This window comes from Neodiprion virginianus, chromosome 6, assembly GCF_021901495.1.
Source record: "Neodiprion virginianus isolate iyNeoVirg1 chromosome 6, iyNeoVirg1.1, whole genome shotgun sequence".
In the NCBI taxonomy this organism is placed as follows: domain Eukaryota; kingdom Metazoa; phylum Arthropoda; class Insecta; order Hymenoptera; family Diprionidae; genus Neodiprion; species Neodiprion virginianus.
The window spans coordinates 2,347,778-2,364,922 of record NC_060882.1 but is presented as its reverse complement, the minus strand read 5'-3'; the positions used below and the strand labels follow the sequence as shown (position 1 = coordinate 2,364,922).

Genomic DNA, 17,145 nt, shown 5'->3' with positions numbered 1-17,145 from the left:
TGTTGCCTTCGCCACTGAACCCCTGTGTAATATTCCAATCGTCCGTGTCAGCTGACGATAAGACAAATATTATTCTCGCGTTATTTTAATTGGGAGGGGTATAACTTTGACGTTGCCATTGGCACACGAGGGTATTGAAAATACAGGGTAAGAAACAGATTCGTAGATTATACTTTTATTCGTAGACAATCGGCTTGTGAAAAATTCTGTGCCTCGCCCTCAAAAAGCCTTTTCACCAACTGGACAAAGCGTTAGTTCCATTACCTGTCAAGAAAAATAAGTAAATAACCAATTGTATACTTTCAAAGAAACCTATTAGAAATTTTTCAAGCGGTCTGACAAGAATTATTTACCTGAACATCCTCCGGGGTACCCAAAATGTAAAGAACTGCATCTACTACACTTTTCGGCTGAAGATGAGGAAGATTGTCGAAGAATTGTTCGTGATTAGCGACACCAGAAGCCCGCATGATGTCCGTTTTGACGAATCCGGGACTGACGCTCTAAACGAATTATTTTTACATCGTATTGATCATTCAGAAAATTTATCTGCATATTAGATTAAGCGGTGAACAATGCTCAAGTGTTGTCGGACCCCCGTATCTTTTTACCGTTATTTTTATCTTGCTATTCGCGAGCGAGAGCTCCCGTCTCACAGTCTCGGTTATTGTTGTAATTGCATGTTTAGTTGCCGGGTACAAACTTGAAGCTTGACCGGGAAGCCAATGTCCAGCAACACTGCGGTGGAATAGAAACGTCAAAAACATACAAATTTTACAGAACAGGGCACTTTGAATAGTAAATGTATGCATACTGTCGGACATAAATGTATCACAATTAATCGATCACCTGTTAATATTGATGATGTGACCGGCTACGTTACGCCTCTGCATGGAAGCTACGGCTTTCTGAAGAGACACGGCACTTGCCAAGACGTTGAGATCGAGCAGCTTTCGAAACTCTTCAATGTTACCGTCTGTAAAGAATATCAAGCGAACAAATGACAAACAATATAATTCGAATACCAATTACTAATTTGCTTCCGTTTATGCACCTATGACTCGGTTGGTACTCCAGACGCCAGCGTTGTTGACAAGAATATCGATGCCTCCCAATTCGGTATTGACCCACTCAAAGGTACCCAAAAGCTCATCCTCTTTGGTAACGTCGCATTGCTTCGCGTAAAGTTTCCCTTTGGCTCCTTTGAGACTTGCCGACAATGCCTTCAGATTATCCAACCTCCTGGCAACTCCAACGACGATTATGCCCTCTTTTACGAGTGCCTCGGCAATCGCAGCACCAATTCCCGAACTTGCACCGGTCACGACGGCAATTTTACCAACCCAACGATCCATGTTTCTAGCAATGAACGGACTGCTAAAACGCTTTGCTGTTCATCACTAATGTGTGAATATTTATAGTACAAAGTGATTGACGTAATACGATCCATTACTTGCATAATTTTTATACAGTGATAATTCTCTGATAATCTCTGATCCCCTCTAAAACTCATCTCCGTAGTCTTGTTTGTATGCTTGGTTATTTGATTGGTTGATTTCAAGGACTACCAAATATGGGGTCGTGCTCTTGTAGCGAAATGAAATCTGATGATTTGACAGATTAAACAAGGAAAGGATTTTCATCTAACGGCACAAGTGAATAATACAAAAACTATAACAATTCTCACATGTGGAATATTATTTTTTAAGGTCACATGCATCATGTGATCAATGAAACGAAGTAAAACTCCGCAGAACTAATCCTAACTACCTGGGGATCCTATGATCACCCACGTACATAGGTAGATACACATTGATTACAATCTCACATTATTTAAATTGTGAAAGGACCACACTTATTGTTGAACAGCGATGCCGAGAGCTTTCAGAGAATGTGTGTATGTATCCGTCTGCATCTTGGTTGCACTTCTTATGCATTTTCACCAACTGGACGTATCGACAATTCCGTCACCTAAGTAGAAAAAAAAATTCCATAAGCATACTGTTAATAAAATTGGGTTGAAGTCGTTGTCGACTATACGAGTTTACATGAAAATGTGAAAATGCCGAAGAAAATATTATATGGCAAAAATGATCAACCTGAACATCCTCTGGTGTACCCAAAACGTAGAGAACACCATCAGCTATACTTTTTGGCTGAAGATGAGGAATATTGTCTAAAAAATGTTCGGGGTTGGGGACCCCAGATGCCCGCATGATGTCCGTCTTCACGAATCCTGGACTGACGCTCTGAGAAAATAAAATGATAACTACCAGCCACCATCTACCGCACCTTTCAAACTTAGTAGTAACGATGATGTAAAAACTACACGTCATCGACTCAATCGGCATTTTCAAGCCAAGAACCATTCTGGATTATTTCGTGTTCTGTAAGCCCTCTCACCGTGATTTTTATCCTGCTATTCGCAACTGCGAGCTCTCGTCTCACCGTCTCGGTCATTATCGTGATCGCGAATTTAGTCGCTGGATACAGACTCGCATTTCCCATAAAAGGAAGCCAGTGTCCGTCCATGCTATAGACACATAAAACATGTTTTTTTTTCTACAATCAGTAATCGATGGATACGAAGGTATCAAGATGACTTGTCATTGATCACCTGTTTATATTGATGATGTGACCGGCGACGTTACGCCTCTGCATGGAATCCACGGCTTCCCGAACGCAAACTGCAGTTGCCAAGACGTTGAGGTCGAGTAGCTTCCGGAACTCTTCAACGTTGCCATCTGGAAAAAGAAGAAAACAAGGAATGAGAAAAAGGCAATAAATCGATGATTCAGAAGTTGACGTTTCTTTACCTCATCTTCTCACCTATAACACGTTTGACGCTCCATATGGCGGCGTTGTTGACAAGGATATCAATGCCTCCTAATTCGTTATCGACCCACTTTAAAGTCTTGAGAAGTTCCTCGGTATTGGTTATGTCACACTGCCTCGCATAGAACTTCCCTTTTGCTTCCTGATTGCTTACCGATAACGCTTCCAGGTTCTCTAACCTTCTGGCAACGCCAACGACGATGAGACCTTCTTTTAGAAAGGCTTCCGCAATTGCTGCACCGATTCCTGAACTCGCACCCGTTACAACAGCAACTTTATTCACCCAACGATCCATATTTCGAGTGACAATCAAACTGATACGCCTCTGAGTATATCGCCACTCTTTAAATATCATTTACGTTCAGTGACGCGCACTGTTGCGTCCGGTCTTCGTTACACTCACATTTACAAGCTCGCTGCTCTTGATTACTTGATTGGTAGATTTAAAGTGGTCCAAAATATTACATCATGCTGCGACGAAGGAACGTACTCCACCGAATGCTTAGGAGGCGTATCAACCTGCTAATCTTTTTTCTGTTTTCGCTAATATACATCATTGTTTTAGCTATTATTTTTGGCTGAAGGTGTGGAGGGTCGTTGAAATAACTTTTCTGATTGGGAATGCTCGTTCATGTCGATCATGACGTATCATGATCTGATTCGGTGCAGGAATCATTCGACAATTCGACAAGATAATTATTTCGGTACTTCCAATAATAGTATCGACATCGTATGTTCGCAAAAGTTGCCAACACAAGAGATTCTAATACAGTTGCATCTATAGAAATATACCCGCTGTAAAACGTCAGGTGGTCTGCTAACCCACAATCACAATCATCATTTTAGGTTCATCAAATATTTTCAGTCTAAAGTTAATCAAAATAAACGAATTTCGTACTATCCACTCGGCAAACACACGTACCTACTTTAATCGTCGCGGTTTCAAGTACCGAATTCTATCAACAATAAAAAGTTATTCCTCTATGATAAGATAACGTGGATTATTATTCGACTGAATCCAATTCCAGAAAATTAGATAACTTGTCTGGAAAATTGAACGCAATATGTTAGGCAAAATGTTAACGATGATTAGATTGCTACGAGGCTGCGGAAGGATCAAACAACTGGTGTGGATATCCATAGCTCCAAGAAACTAATAAAGCATGGATTCGTCATGACAAAACTGTTATTAGGAGATTTTTAGCCAGCAGACTGTGAGTCTGATCGCAGTTGTAGCTATCATTGGACTACTCATTCGATGTTTTCCTTTCTGTTCGATATCTAAGAACGAGTATCACAGGATCCATATTAAAAAGTGACTCAAAATAGTTGAGAAGACAATTTATAATCGATGATACAATATTAAACATTTCATGGAAGGATTGCTCCTAAATCGATTCACCACCAGGGCGAATAATGATTTCTGTCACCTGTTGGTATGAAACAAAATTTACAATTAAATAATGGCAAAAGACATTCAAGAGTCTTAGGTATAAAAATACTAGTTCGAGACTTACAGCTCAGTATACCAACTTTTACGGAACCTTATCGGTCAGCTGCATAATTTGAAAAATTATTCGCGAATCTAATAACGAATGGTTTACCGACCTGAACAATATTTCGGGTTCCCAGAACGTAAGATACGGCGTTAACCACATCCTTGACATCAAGGTGGGGGGTTGATTGGAAGAACTTATCAGCATTGGGAAAATCTCCCGCTTGCATAATATCCGTCTCAACGAATCCAGGACTGATGCTCTGAAAGGATGCTAAAACTCCACAAATCTGCCAGGTGAATTAGTACAAAAATCTAATAACCCTCATACCGTTATTTTTATTTTATTCTTGGGGTCGGTGGCGAGCTCCATTCGGACCGTTTCAGTCAGCGCAGTGACGGCGTGTTTACTGGGTACGTATATACTTGATGCAAAACCATCGAAGGTGGGAATTGTGTGCCCGGTAACGCTGTGCAAAAATAGTTTCAATCATAAGATTTCGATCTCATCAAATTTTGAATAAAATTATGTCCAGGGAAGAAAATTCGAAGAAAGTACCAAGCGTTGAACATTCAGATTCGTAAATCCATTTGGCCATTTGAGATAGACACACTTATTTGGCCAAAGTTATAAATTGTGGAATTCAATTGTGACCCTGAATTTTATTTACTGGAGCATCGTCAAGTAAATCCTCTGTAAAACGCCAAGAAAATTTTCTAGAATTCCTATCAATGATTCAAGAAGAATAAACGTCGTGGATGGTTATACCTATTGATGTTTACGATGTAACCTTCGACGTCACGGCTCTTCATCGAAGCGACGGCTTCTCTGGTGGCTATGGCCATAGCGAGTACATTCACTTCAAGAATACTGCGAAGGGAATCGACGTCAGCGTCTGAAAGAATGCAGTGAGTGAAACGATACGAGTCTGACGAATTTCCTTACAACGAAAATTGGCGCTTCTTTCGGAGTGGCTTACCTATGATTTTTTTGGAATTAGAGATACCGGCGTTGTTCACGAGAATGTCGACGCCCCCGACCTCGGCCTTCACCCACTTGAAGGCATCCAGCAGCTCTTCTTCCTTCCGGACGTCGCACTTTCTCGGGTAAAGCTTCCCCGGAGTCCCTTCGAGACTCGCCGCCAAAGCTTGCAGCTTTTCCAAACGCCTCGCCAGTCCCACGACCTGAACTCCGGCCTCGACGAGGCCCTCGACAATCGCGGCACCGATTCCTGAGCTCGCTCCAGTTACCACGGCGACTTTTCCGGCCCAACGATCCATGGCTTTTCGAGTGTTGAAGGTGATTGAAAACGATCCGCCCACTCAATCGATTACACGAGAAACCGCAGTGTATCTACCCGTTGCGCCAAGATAAGATTGTACGGTTTTGGGGATGACTGTCGCTCTCGTTTGCAGTAACACTTTTCCGTTCTCTAAAGGTATGCAGTTTACAGTCCGATACTTGAAACAGGTAATCGTATAAACTGTGACGCACGATAGGAAGTATCGCTCGAACGATTCGCGTAAAGTTGGCAAATTTTGTGGATTAGATTTGATATGCTTACAGTCCTAATCTCTCTGAATTGCAATCTTTTTTATCATGCCTTCGGATTAGATAAAGTTTGCACATGTAACAGAGAGTTGTGTCGAGTTCGACTAAATATTGTTCGTTTACGAGAGAGCCGACTCGCCTGGATAATTTTTATTTAATTAATTATTTAATTGAAATACACTCCAAAGCTCTGCTACGTTTTTAACGTCACGCTGCCTGACACCAAGGTTTACCCTTAGCTCCACCAAAGCTCCTTGAGAATTCTTCTAATCTCCCCAAATATTTGGTCAATCCGACTACCAGGACACTTGCCTTGATGAAAGCCTCAGCAATCATACCGCTGAGTCCTGCACTCGCCCAGGATTACGAGGGTGACTTTACCGGGTCAAATATCAATTTCACTTCGTGCCTTGAAGCTTGCAGAAGCAGCAATCATATTTCCGGTGCTTCAGCTCGTTACAGGCAGAGTGCGTTCAATACTTTACACTTAATGATGGACCTGAATGTTTCACTTACATCAGGTGAGCTTAACTCATGTATGTATCAATACCGTGCTCTCACTTAACCACATATCTGAACTTATTTAGGAACAAGCTGGTGATAGCCTTTGTACTTACTTTGCAATGACAATGGAAGAAGAAATTCGCTGAATTGACTGCCAATTTTCATTTCACCGAACCAAGAAACAAGCTAGAATATGGCGACACGATTGAAGAAAATGAAAAACAGAGACCAGTGCAATATTTTTTGTTATTGGGTGATTAGCTACTACTTCGTTTCAATTGAAAGAATGCTGAATACTCAGAGTGTATGTGTACCCTGAATTGCATACAATTAGGGGTCCTTGCGGTGCGCATCGACGTTATCTGGTAAAAAAAAATCATTTGCCATGTGCAAAATTTTCAACTCATTTGTGTGACACTTTCAAAGTTTCAATAATCGTTTTGCAGGATTTGCGGGATGAAAAAAAATGAAAAGTTCAGATCAGTTTCAATCATTTGTAATCTTTATATTTTCGAGAACATCTTACACTGTATGATACGATTCTATAGATTTAATCGATGATCTGCATATCGGACACAATGCTAATCAAGAAGTTGACCAGTGGGACGTACCGTCAATTCTGTCACCTGTATTTTCAAAGAACAAGATCAAATCGGTGATGAATAAGAACATTCAAGATTGTGAGCATAAAAAGACCGGTTTAAGTTTGCACTTATTTGAAATTATCAACTTCAATGGTACCTTGTCGGTTGACTGTAAATTTTAAAAATAACGACGAACTTTGAAATAAGCAATTCACAGACCTGGACAACATTCCGAGTTCCCAGAACGTAGAGCGTAGCATTAGCAATATCCTTAGAATCAAGGTGGGGAACTGATTCGAAGAAATTATCAGCATTCGGGACGTTTGACGCGTGAACGATATCCGTCTTAGTGAACCCGGGACTGATGCTCTGGAAGGATAATTCCGTAATAATAATTGCGTAAATGTGAGAAATAAAAACATACGAGAATCTAAAATATTCCATACCGTTATTTTAATCTTGTTGTTGGGATCAGCGGCGAGTTCTTGTCGCACGGTCGCAGTCAGTGCAGTAACGGCGTATTTACTAGGTATGTACATGCTCGTTGGAAAATTGGGGTTCGGGGATATCGGGTGACCACGGGTACTGAGTAACAAAAATAGTTCTAATGACGAGGTACTCGGGTTACCAGATAGTAAATACATTCATACGTGCAGAGAAGAAAATTGTAAGTTCAATTCTCGAACACCATTTCTGAACCAGGCTTGTGTTTAACGTGATATTGGCTGGTGAATCTGAGTTGGAAGAGCGATAAAATTCTCTACAATTCTTGATAAGAATGAAAGAGCCATAAACGGGGAGAATGGTTACCTATTGATGTTGACGATGTAACCTTCGACGTCACGGCTCTTCATCGAAGCGACGGCTTCTCTAATGGCTATGGCCATGGCGAGTACATTCACTTCGAGAATACCGCGGAAGGAATCGACATTGTCGTCTGAAACAATGCGGTGAGTGAGAAAAGGGAAAGAGTCTGACGATTTCTTGTACCGTGATAACAGGTGCTTCTTCCGCAATGGCTCACCGATGATTTGCTTGGAATTAGCGATACCGGCGTTGTTCACGAGGATGTCGACGCCCCCGAGCTCGGCCTTAACCCACTTGAAAGCATCCAGCAGCTCTTCTTCCTTCCGGACGTCGCACTTTCTCGGGTAAAGCTTCCCCGGAGTCCCTTCGAGGCTCGCCGCCAAAGCTTCCAGCTTTTCCAAACGCCTCGCCAGTCCCACGACCTGAACTCCGGCCTCGACGAGGCCCTCGACAATCGCGGCACCGATTCCTGAGCTCGCTCCAGTTACAACGGCGACTTTCCCGACCCAACGATCCATGGCTGTTCGAGTGTTGAAGATGACTGCAAATGATTTGCCCACCTATTCGATCGAACGTGGAACCGCGATTTATCTGCCCGTGACGTGGAGATAAGATTACACCGCTTTGGGCGTAAAGACGGTTGTCTCATTTTCCATGCCATTTTTCTGATCTCTAACGATGTGCAGTCTATGGTCCGGCACTTGAAGCAGGCAATCGCAAGCGTGATGTTTGACAAAAATATCGATCGAACGATTCACATTAAGTCAACAAATTGTATGGAACAGATTTCACATGCTTGCAGCCCTGATTCTTCTGCCTTCCGATCTTTGTGCGTCATTTTTTCAGTAAATCATTAAAGCATATCGTGCTATCAGTTTGATCCAACGCACTCAGAATCACAGCCTAATTTTTGGTGTCACACAACCACATATGTCAACTTCATCCTCAACTCCACCCATTCCTACTAACAATTCTTCTAACCTCTTCAAACGTTTTGATAATTTTAGTGATAGAACAATCGCCTCTACCAGAGTTTTCAAGATTATGACACCGATTACTGCACTTGCCTCAATCACGATGATTGCTTTTTCGGATCAATGATTCATGGCCCTTCGAGTATTGCTGGTGAACTCCTGTCTCTCAGTGCAGAAGAGGTGGGATCAATAAATTACACCTATCATGTCTTATCACAGACCCCGAATATATTTTTTTTCATCCCTGGAAGACATATTTTCTGTGTGCTCTAACTCCAGTCACCTCATTTTGCATATGACATAAAGATGAAAATAAGAACTCAAATAAGTTTCAACCAGTTTTAATTTTTGAATTATCGAGAATAGCTTACAATTCATGGGACAATATTATATAACGTTTAGTTAATGGTTTTGCATACCTAGCCCGATTTTGTCGACAGATGTTTAGCAGCGGGACAGATCGTCAATTCTGTCACCTGTATTTCCGAAAGACAGCACACAATCAATGTTGGCAAAAAACATTCAAGATCACATCACTAATTATCAAGTTTCACGACGCTTTTTCGGTCCATTGTGAATTTGAGTGATTGATTGCAAAATTGACAACATGTGATGTACGAACCTGAACAATACTTCGAGTTCCCAGAACGTATAGCATAGCGTCGGCAATGTTCTTGGGTTCAAGGTGGGCGGCTGCTTCGAAGTACTTATCAGCATTTGGGACGCCTGACGCCTGCATGATGTCTGTCTTAACCAACCCGGGACTGATGCTCTGGAAATGTCTCAAAATTGAACGCGTCGGCGAAGTAAAACCGTATAAAAATATGGAAAACCTCATACCGTTATTTTGATTTTATTCGTTGGGTCAGCGGCGAGCTCCTTTCGTACAGTTTCGGTTAGTGCGGTGACGGCATATTTACTTGGCGCGTAAATACTCGTTGGATAATTGGTTCGCGGGGAAGATGCGTGCCCCAGGATACTGTGTAGAAATATTTATAATGACGATGTAATTACTATTGAAGACACTGTGTCATGGGTAGAGCATTGAAGGTCTTATAAACTACGAAGTCCAATTGTCAACATTATGTCCGACCAGATATTGACGAGTAAATCGGAGGAGAAACAACGCAGAAATATCTTCCACAATTCTAATTAACTGTCGAAGAGCAGAGAAACTCGTGAACTGTCACCTGTTGATGTTGATTATGTAACCTTCAACATTGCGGCTCTTCATTGAAGCGACGGCCTCTCGAATGGATATGGCCATGGCGAGTACGTTCACTTCAAGAATATTACGAAGGGAATGGACGTCTTCCTCTGAAAGCACGCAGAAAGTTAATCGAAAGGACGATCCTGAAAAATGGGTGCTTCCGTAGTAGCTCACCTATGAGTTTCTTATATTTACTAACACCGGCGTTGTTCACGAGGATGTCGACGCCCCCGAGCTCGGCCTTCACCCACTTGAAGGCATCGAGCAGCTCTTCTTCCTTCTGGACGTCGCACTTTATGGGGTAAAGCTTCCCCGGAGTCCCTTCGAGGCTCGCCGCCAAAGCTTGCAGCTTTTCCAAACGCCTCGCCAGTCCCACGACCTGAACTCCGGCCTCGACGAGGCCCTCGACAATCGCGGCGCCGATTCCTGAGCTCGCTCCAGTTACCACGGCGACTTTTCCGGCCCAACGATCCATGGCTGTTCGAGTGTTGAAGGGGACTGAAAACGACCTGACCACCCAATCGATTGCACGAGAAACCGCAGTGTATTTACCCGTCACGTCAAGATAAGATCATACCGATTTGGGCGTGAATGTGGCCGTTCTGTTTATCGTAACACTATTGTTAGAACCCGGTACTTCAAACAGGTAATTACTAGCGTGACATGCGATAAAAAGTATCGATCGAACGATTCGAGTCAAGTGTCTAGACTCAGCGGCACCTTGGAGGTCCCAAGGGCCTTGGGTTTCGATGTTCTAAGTAGCAGAGGAGCGAGTAACTTAATAATGAGCAGGAAATCATGCGTGGTCAATAATATACGATGTTTAAGGAAAGAAAAACTACAGTCCTCGATAAGCTGGTTAAGCCAATACCACGAGTGATGAGTCGAAAACTCAAGACTCTTTGAGTGGAAGAGGATATACACATAATGTCTATCCTCCAGAAAATAACGAACCAACAAGGAGTCAAAACTACCGTTTGTCCTGCCTGTTTCGCTGTGTAACCAGAATCAATTATCTAAAATATCTCAAGTCAGTTAGAATCAGCTAGAATCAGGTAATTCTCAATTATCCGCAGGAAACACTTAACGAAATATATACAATTCATAAATTTTCCAACCTTTCTCTTTACAGTTTGTAAGAAATACGAACAGCATGAGGAATGTGGGGAAATTGAAGAAACAGGGATCCCTTATCAGTAAAGAGATTCGAAAAGCGTCACCGCGGTTTACCCCCGAGGGATCGAACTCGCGAAATCTTTTCAAATATGTTTGGTCGTGTAAAGTGTAAGAATGCAGGGGGTGGGAAAAGTGCGACTTTGCTTTTCGCCGATAATTGAATTCCCCCTTAAGGGATTGAATTTCAGGTTATCCATCGCTTATAGGATAGGTATATATTAATTCTCGACCTCGGTACACGTCGAATTCACCGTCTCCTGCCACTGCACCGCGACGTCGTACTTTTAGAGCAAATTTAAACTCGTCAACATCTCCGCACTTCAAGAAACCAATTACCACAGCTCTCGGGTGCTAGTTTTCTTTCACGTCGACGTCCCAGCTGTGCAGTTCCTTTTTCCTTTCGTTTTTCAGCTTTTCATCTAACACTTTCATCCCTGCATCCCCGCTTCTGCTTCTCCGATCCGTCGTATCAGAACCGGATTTCACCAACTCTTAAAAAGTGGTAACCGAAACATTTATCCTCAAACTCGACTTTCGTAATTGGAAAACGTGAAAGGAAGAAACAGAACGATTCAGTTTTTTCCGAGACTTTTTTTTGCCTCGGCCAAAAATACTGACCGTCTCTATTTTTACCGATTCGTCTAATTCCAGACACACTGTTTTATTCTAAGACTCCAGGGCAACGTTCACCTGTGCGTGTGCCCTACATAGACGAGAAACGCGGTGTAAATTGAACTATTGTGGCGTTAAGGAGGAAACACGTTTTCATTGACGTCGCGCGACTGCGCTTCGCGAAACTTTCTAACTCGGGCTTGTCCTTTTCATCTTCTTCCGCGATCACAAATATTGGCAAAGCAATTTCCATTTGCAAACATCTGTGTGTACGAATTACCGATTGCAATGCTGAGACGATTCGGCTCCTCTACAGCGATTGTCTAAGGAAAACAGGACGAGTGATTGATTTTAACGACACCCATCCACGAACCAGTGAATTTAAAACAGAATATATTTCGATCAGAATCCTACGAGGGTCTAACCTTGTTTGCTGTTTAATCGAATTCTATTCCGCACGTAAACCCGCGGTTTTCCTACGCTCGGAAACGCTCATCAGATTATCGCTGATTAGAATTTGGGAGTGCGAACCCCGAGCGAAGTGGAAAAAATTGAGGTAGGCGCCATCCACTCGACAACGAGCTGCATGTATAATAAAATTTAATTAAAGACCGTAACATTTCAAAGACCAAACAGAGGATTCTGTGAATTTTATTCGAAAGATGATTTTTCTACACACTTTTTTGGTGAAGAAGAGCACGTACGTACAATTCAACTATTCATTGATCGATGCGCCGGGTCTACGGATGAAAAATTCTTATCGAGGAATGAGTAATATATTCGAAGATGTACGCTACATAGGTAGATAATGTAATGTAAGGCGTAGCTGGTGGTTCGCCAAATTCTTGATACGTTACATGTAGCCAAAAGCCTGAATGAATGTCTCGCAAAACGTTCGCCCCTTCGAGTCTTCAAATCCCCAAAGCGACAGCTTGCAAATAGCCTAGCCCAACGTAGACGACAACTATATTTGTCTTTGACTTTTATCTTCTTTCCTGCTTTTCTCCTCCCCACCGGTATCGTCGTCCCCCTTCCAGCATTTCTCGTCGGTGAAAATTCTTCATCCCTCATCCGGATGATTTCTTGAAAGTGAAAACAGGGAAACAAAATGCTGAAATGTTCTTTCGCCGTTGGGAAAAGACTGGAGAAACGGATCATGTATATTTATAAAAAAATTAAATCCGACCATGCGAGGGATGATTAATAGACTTGGTAGAAAGTTTCGTTTCGCAAGGTTCTTTGGGTTTGCTTTTCTGGGATGCACGTACATGATAGTTTTGTAATATCGCTGTCGGCGTGTCGGAAAAAACAGAATTTTATCATCATCAACGAATCGCATCCGTGGAGAGAGAGAGTACTATACCCATACCTAACGTATCAGATATACCCAACGAGGTGTAAGATTGACGTGAAATCAATTAATTTCAATTAATTCCGCACAATAGACTGTCGGTCATAATTGGCACGCGATAATTTTCATCAATTTCCATCCTCTCCGGCTCCACTTTCCACCTTCGGCTTCTCTCCTCATCTTTATTATCCGTACCGTCATGACAAAAACCCCACTCCGTCAATTTGTCGAGAGATAAAGAGAGACAGCGAATATGGCGACCAACCGAATCCGCGATTAATCAGTCACCCGCTGATTGTTGTATAACCGGAAGAATTCGTCAACCTGTTATAATATTTTACTTTTGCGTTATTATACCTATTCGTTCGTGGCTGGTTCATACCTCGAAGACTAATCGCGCAAGCTCTGCGCCCGGTCTCCTTGCAACCCAGCCGGAATCTCTCCTTGGGGCGCTGAAATTTAGGTGGGATTAATTCCGTGATTGGAACCCGAGGACAAGAGGCGATCCCCCCCCCCCGGTTAACAAAGTATTACGTCCCTCACAGTGTCGGTTCTGCAGGATGCTCGGTGAGTGTCCCAATTCCAGTTGTGTCTGCGCCTAAGCGAGGGGATGATTAATGTAGAAATTGCGGGACATGTTGACTCTCGGCAAAGCGACGGGTAATCCGGAAGGATGGAAAAACAATAAGGGAATAAAGTTTGCGAAAGCACATTTTCCAGCATCTTATACAGATCCTGAAACGGTGATCAGTTTATACCGAAAGCTCTCGCACAGCCAGCGCGAAGGAAAAAAGGTTTAACTCACCCACTTCGTGCGATATCCAGAATCTTGAGAAGTCCCGGGATTTTACCCCGGAGGCAGTTCGACACGAGGAGCTTATGGTGGAAGACGAAAAAACCGACGACGAATATACGTCGACACTCGATCTATAGACACGTGGTGCGGTTTGCGTGGGACGGAGGTCATCATAGGGAGGTTTAAATGTAGATACGTTGATACGTTAGGGGTGGAGTTTTATCTTGAATAACATATTCTTGTACCGAGAGTCGGGAAGGTGGTATTGTCACCGACGGCGAAAAAAATCACCGCAAGAAACTGATCGGCTGACTTTTTCAACGCGGTTAAGAAAGTGAAAACGACGAGAGACGCGAGAGGGAGGAAAGAAGAGGAAGCCTCGTTTTATAAATCTTTGACGCTAGTTTTCCGCTCGTCCTACCGATGCGGAGAAAGAAGACGTTACGAGAAATTTTTAAAAAGAAACAGTAGAAGCAAGGAAAACGAAAATACATCAGCTACTGGTTGGATTCAATTTCTGTTCGTTCTTTTTCTCTTCGGATCGAATCTTCGTCTCTCGCTTCTTGGTAACGGCAAGAGAGTGAAAATCTTCAAGAGTTTGGAACAGGTGTAAGGAGCAATACGTCTCGATGGATCTGCCTGCGGGTGTGATTCGGAAAGTCGAACATCCTCGAAGGCACGACTTTTCCGTAGGAGTAAAATATTTGCCAAACTTTTCCTTTTCCTTTTTCTACTCCTTCTTCTTCTCTTATTCTTATTCACCTTGTAGTCCCTGTCTCTCCGTCCTCAATGCCGTCCGGGGAATCACCCCCATATCGACTTGGACAACAATGCCAATCTCTTTGCGGATGAGATGGTAATGTAAACAGCCCTCGTACCTACTATGTGTGGGTTATATAACTAGGCCAACGGTGACCCGCCGCCGATCCATGTATCCGGCATATCTACCCTGGATCTACAGGGTGTGGAAAACGCAGAACTGTTACAAAGGTGGGTTAAATTTACGAGTCGAGAGGTCCGGAGATGTTACCGAGTATAAGGTACCTCGTGTACCAACTTCGGATCCCTTGATTAAACGCTTTCCCGCAACACTGAACTCGGAAGAGGACGGCTTGCGTTTCCTCTCCCCCACGATTCAGCAACGTCTGTGAATCAAAGATGCCGAGAGTTTCGAATTAGCACTCGAAAGCTCTTGAAATTGCGGTTTGGGTAAAGCAAACGAGGAAGATTTTTATCCGCACTTCCGCGGGCGGGACTCGCTCTGATTTTTATAAATCGTGTGGGAGAAAGTGACAGGATAGCTAGAACCTAAACGTTGAATCAAATTAGCCGAAGGCGTTGTACGGGTGAATTTCGCAGGCGAACCGCTACTTGCGAATATCGCCTCTGTTTCCGGCGCCTGATCTCTACCAGGTTGGAGTTGGTTTCTGGTGCAGATTCGAGAAAGCCTCACACACCTTCGCCGGGATGATTATCAACTCCTCTAGGCTTCAGAATGTTGTTGACTATGCAGTCCGGATCCGTTCCCCGTTACCAGACAGTCGCGTATGCACACACTACGGATGATAACCGCCTTCCAAACAATAAGCGAACTCCGGCCATCAGCGACAGAACGTAACGCGCCTCCGGCAATATTCCACCCTTGTTGAGCTAGGCGGTGGTTAAATCGAAATCATCGTAAATGCATGGAAAACTTCACTTCTCAAGTTTATCATCAATTCTGTAAAGTCGGTTTAAAATTCGAACACCATCTCTCGACCGATCAATTTTTTCCCTAACCCTCCCAACTCAATCGGATGAAAAAAGTTTTCAAACAAGTACGTGATAAAAGAAAGATTTGAAAATTGAAAGCTAAACTTGTCAAGTTATATCTGTTCGAAAATGTTTCTGTGATCCGGGAAAAAAATTCATACTTCTTGAACGTAAAAGTTTCCCTAATACTTTGGAACACTGCATGCAGGACACTTGCTACAAAAAAAAAAAAAAAAAAAAAAAAACAGTCCCTCTCATTTTATAATATAAACAGTTTAAATATCGAGATTCGATTCCTGTGAAAAGTTTTTCGTTTTTCTTTTTTCTCTCTGTTTCTTCCTATTCGACAACGGACTTCTTTCCTGGCATCGAATAATACATTATATGTATATCGAGAGTGATTGATCAACGATTATAGAGTACGGCGGTCTGGCGAGACTCGAGATTTAAGATTACACCTTAACCGTCCGGAATAGTCTCGCAACCTCGGATGAAAACGGCCGGCAGAAGTCAGGAGGATGTCAAGGCGAGGAAGTAGGAGAGAATGGCTGTAGTCAGACGGGGCGGGGGGAAGGACGCCGAGGTGAGGGATGAAGGGGGCGGGGGGGGAGGGGAGGGTAAGGGTTGAACGAGATGCCAGAGGAGGCACTTCAAGATGGCATCATCAGCGATATTCACCGCCGCCGCCGCCGCCGCCGCCGCCTTCTTGCGAGCCCAATAACCTACATTCTCCTGTATAACAGCCGACAGGTACAAAGCCAGTCAGCGAAGCTTTACCTTCCCCAAAAAGTCACCCCGGCCGGAAACCCGAATGTGCAGTTTTTGCCTGTTTGCTCAGTCAAACAATGCGGTATATATGCAGATGTTAAAGGATGGAGGCGAAAACTTTTACTCGCAATGTGTTTTCAATTGTTATTAACTTTAACTGTTGTAATTCCATTTGTAAATACACCCAAGATGGACAAATATTTGACAATTTAAGCTTGTGTAGTTGGGTACGGATAATCGCAGAGTCAACGTTTGCTCTTCGCATTGTTGCAACCGGTTGCGAGAGATTCGTAATTACATTTAACCGCGTGTTTTTTTTTTTTTTTTTCCAAGGAAAATCAGAGTCTAATTGAAAATTGGAATGGATATTAGGAAGCTTGTCATATTTGTGCGGATAAGCGCGACTTGAACTTGTCGTTTTTGTGAATGTATGTGTGCAGTAATTAATCCTCGGTATATTTATATCGTATGCTGCACTTGACACGCAGGTTTATTTACAGCTTGCGGAAAAATGAGCGAAAAAAAGAAAAAGCTTGGAAAAAATAAGGAGAGAATTTAGAAAAACGAAAAATTTAATCATAAAACTACTCGAACCTCTACCCTCAGGTTTCCTTTATAGATTGTGCCACGTGGTTCACCGCGGCACAATGCGAATCTTATAGAACGGAGACCCTGCTCAAAAAGGGGACTCTGAAAGACTTAATTAAAAATGCCAGCTGTATTCTCAGC

General features: G+C 42.9%; 5 protein-coding genes across 5 annotated transcripts; all 5 read right to left on the bottom strand.

The window, feature by feature from the left end:
* Positions 1 to 159: 159 nt before the first annotated feature.
* Positions 160 to 1,458, bottom strand: LOC124306666 (farnesol dehydrogenase-like). The gene is made up of 5 exons (XM_046767519.1): positions 1,055 to 1,458; positions 850 to 976; positions 612 to 738; positions 354 to 503; positions 160 to 264 (listed from the first exon to the last, which is right to left on the bottom strand). The coding sequence occupies exons 1-5, from the start codon at positions 1,353 to 1,355 to the stop codon at positions 220 to 222; spliced, it is 750 nt and encodes a 249-aa protein (XP_046623475.1). The 5' UTR covers positions 1,356 to 1,458; the 3' UTR covers positions 160 to 219.
* Positions 1,459 to 1,685: 227 nt separating this feature from the next.
* LOC124306659 (farnesol dehydrogenase-like) lies at positions 1,686 to 3,204 on the bottom strand. Its single transcript, XM_046767511.1, has 5 exons — positions 2,830 to 3,204; positions 2,618 to 2,744; positions 2,404 to 2,533; positions 2,100 to 2,249; positions 1,686 to 1,971 (listed from the first exon to the last, which is right to left on the bottom strand). Exons 1-5 carry the CDS (start codon positions 3,188 to 3,190, stop codon positions 1,930 to 1,932), a joined length of 810 nt encoding a protein of 269 aa, XP_046623467.1. The 5' UTR covers positions 3,191 to 3,204; the 3' UTR covers positions 1,686 to 1,929.
* Positions 3,205 to 4,161: 957 nt separating this feature from the next.
* Positions 4,162 to 5,852, bottom strand: LOC124306664 (farnesol dehydrogenase-like). Its single transcript, XM_046767517.1, has 5 exons — positions 5,311 to 5,852; positions 5,100 to 5,226; positions 4,662 to 4,800; positions 4,444 to 4,593; positions 4,162 to 4,265 (listed from the first exon to the last, which is right to left on the bottom strand). The coding sequence occupies exons 1-5, from the start codon at positions 5,609 to 5,611 to the stop codon at positions 4,224 to 4,226; spliced, it is 759 nt and encodes a 252-aa protein (XP_046623473.1). The 5' UTR covers positions 5,612 to 5,852; the 3' UTR covers positions 4,162 to 4,223.
* Positions 5,853 to 6,866: 1,014 nt separating this feature from the next.
* Positions 6,867 to 8,332, bottom strand: LOC124306661 (farnesol dehydrogenase-like). Its single transcript, XM_046767514.1, has 5 exons — positions 7,995 to 8,332; positions 7,781 to 7,907; positions 7,417 to 7,555; positions 7,190 to 7,339; positions 6,867 to 7,012 (listed from the first exon to the last, which is right to left on the bottom strand). The coding sequence occupies exons 1-5, from the start codon at positions 8,293 to 8,295 to the stop codon at positions 6,968 to 6,970; spliced, it is 762 nt and encodes a 253-aa protein (XP_046623470.1). The 5' UTR covers positions 8,296 to 8,332; the 3' UTR covers positions 6,867 to 6,967.
* Positions 8,333 to 9,076: 744 nt separating this feature from the next.
* LOC124306660 (farnesol dehydrogenase-like) lies at positions 9,077 to 14,999 on the bottom strand. Its single transcript, XM_046767512.1, has 6 exons — positions 14,994 to 14,999; positions 10,136 to 10,459; positions 9,942 to 10,068; positions 9,592 to 9,730; positions 9,374 to 9,523; positions 9,077 to 9,227 (listed from the first exon to the last, which is right to left on the bottom strand). Exons 2-6 carry the CDS (start codon positions 10,434 to 10,436, stop codon positions 9,171 to 9,173), a joined length of 774 nt encoding a protein of 257 aa, XP_046623468.1. The 5' UTR covers positions 10,437 to 10,459; positions 14,994 to 14,999; the 3' UTR covers positions 9,077 to 9,170.
* Between the last annotated feature and the right edge of the window lie 2,146 nt (positions 15,000 to 17,145).

Excerpts from the sequence above, each read along its gene's own strand:
- LOC124306660 (XM_046767512.1), bottom strand. The coding sequence starts at position 10,436 with ATGGATCGTTGGGCCGGAAAAGTCGCCGTGGTAACTGGAGCGAGCTCA. Across the intron at positions 10,069-10,135 it reads TAAATATAAGAAACTCATAG|AGGAAGACGTCCATTCCCTT; the intron begins GTGAGCTACTAC and ends GCGTGCTTTCAG. Across the intron at positions 9,731-9,941 it reads TACATAATCAACATCAACAG|TATCCTGGGGCACGCATCTT; the intron begins GTGACAGTTCAC and ends ATTTCTACACAG.
- LOC124306664 (XM_046767517.1), bottom strand. The coding sequence starts at position 5,611 with ATGGATCGTTGGGCCGGAAAAGTCGCCGTGGTAACTGGAGCGAGCTCA. Across the intron at positions 4,801-5,099 it reads TACATCGTAAACATCAATAG|CGTTACCGGGCACACAATTC; the intron begins GTATAACCATCC and ends ATTTTTGCACAG. Across the intron at positions 4,266-4,443 it reads GAACCCGAAATATTGTTCAG|GTGACAGAAATCATTATTCG; the intron begins GTCGGTAAACCA and ends TCATACCAACAG.
- LOC124306659 (XM_046767511.1), bottom strand. The coding sequence starts at position 3,190 with ATGATATTTAAAGAGTGGCGATATACTCAGAGGCGTATCAGTTTGATT. Across the intron at positions 2,745-2,829 it reads GAGCGTCAAACGTGTTATAG|ATGGCAACGTTGAAGAGTTC; the intron begins GTGAGAAGATGA and ends TTCTTTTTCCAG. Across the intron at positions 2,250-2,403 it reads ATAGCAGGATAAAAATCACG|AGCGTCAGTCCAGGATTCGT; the intron begins GTGAGAGGGCTT and ends TTATTTTCTCAG.
- LOC124306661 (XM_046767514.1), bottom strand. The coding sequence starts at position 8,295 with ATGGATCGTTGGGTCGGGAAAGTCGCCGTTGTAACTGGAGCGAGCTCA. Across the intron at positions 7,908-7,994 it reads TAATTCCAAGCAAATCATCG|ACGACAATGTCGATTCCTTC; the intron begins GTGAGCCATTGC and ends GCATTGTTTCAG. Across the intron at positions 7,556-7,780 it reads TACATCGTCAACATCAATAG|TACCCGTGGTCACCCGATAT; the intron begins GTAACCATTCTC and ends TTTGTTACTCAG.
- LOC124306666 (XM_046767519.1), bottom strand. The coding sequence starts at position 1,355 with ATGGATCGTTGGGTTGGTAAAATTGCCGTCGTGACCGGTGCAAGTTCG. Across the intron at positions 739-849 it reads CACATCATCAATATTAACAG|TGTTGCTGGACATTGGCTTC; the intron begins GTGATCGATTAA and ends ATTCCACCGCAG. Across the intron at positions 504-611 it reads ATAGCAAGATAAAAATAACG|AGCGTCAGTCCCGGATTCGT; the intron begins GTAAAAAGATAC and ends TAATTCGTTTAG.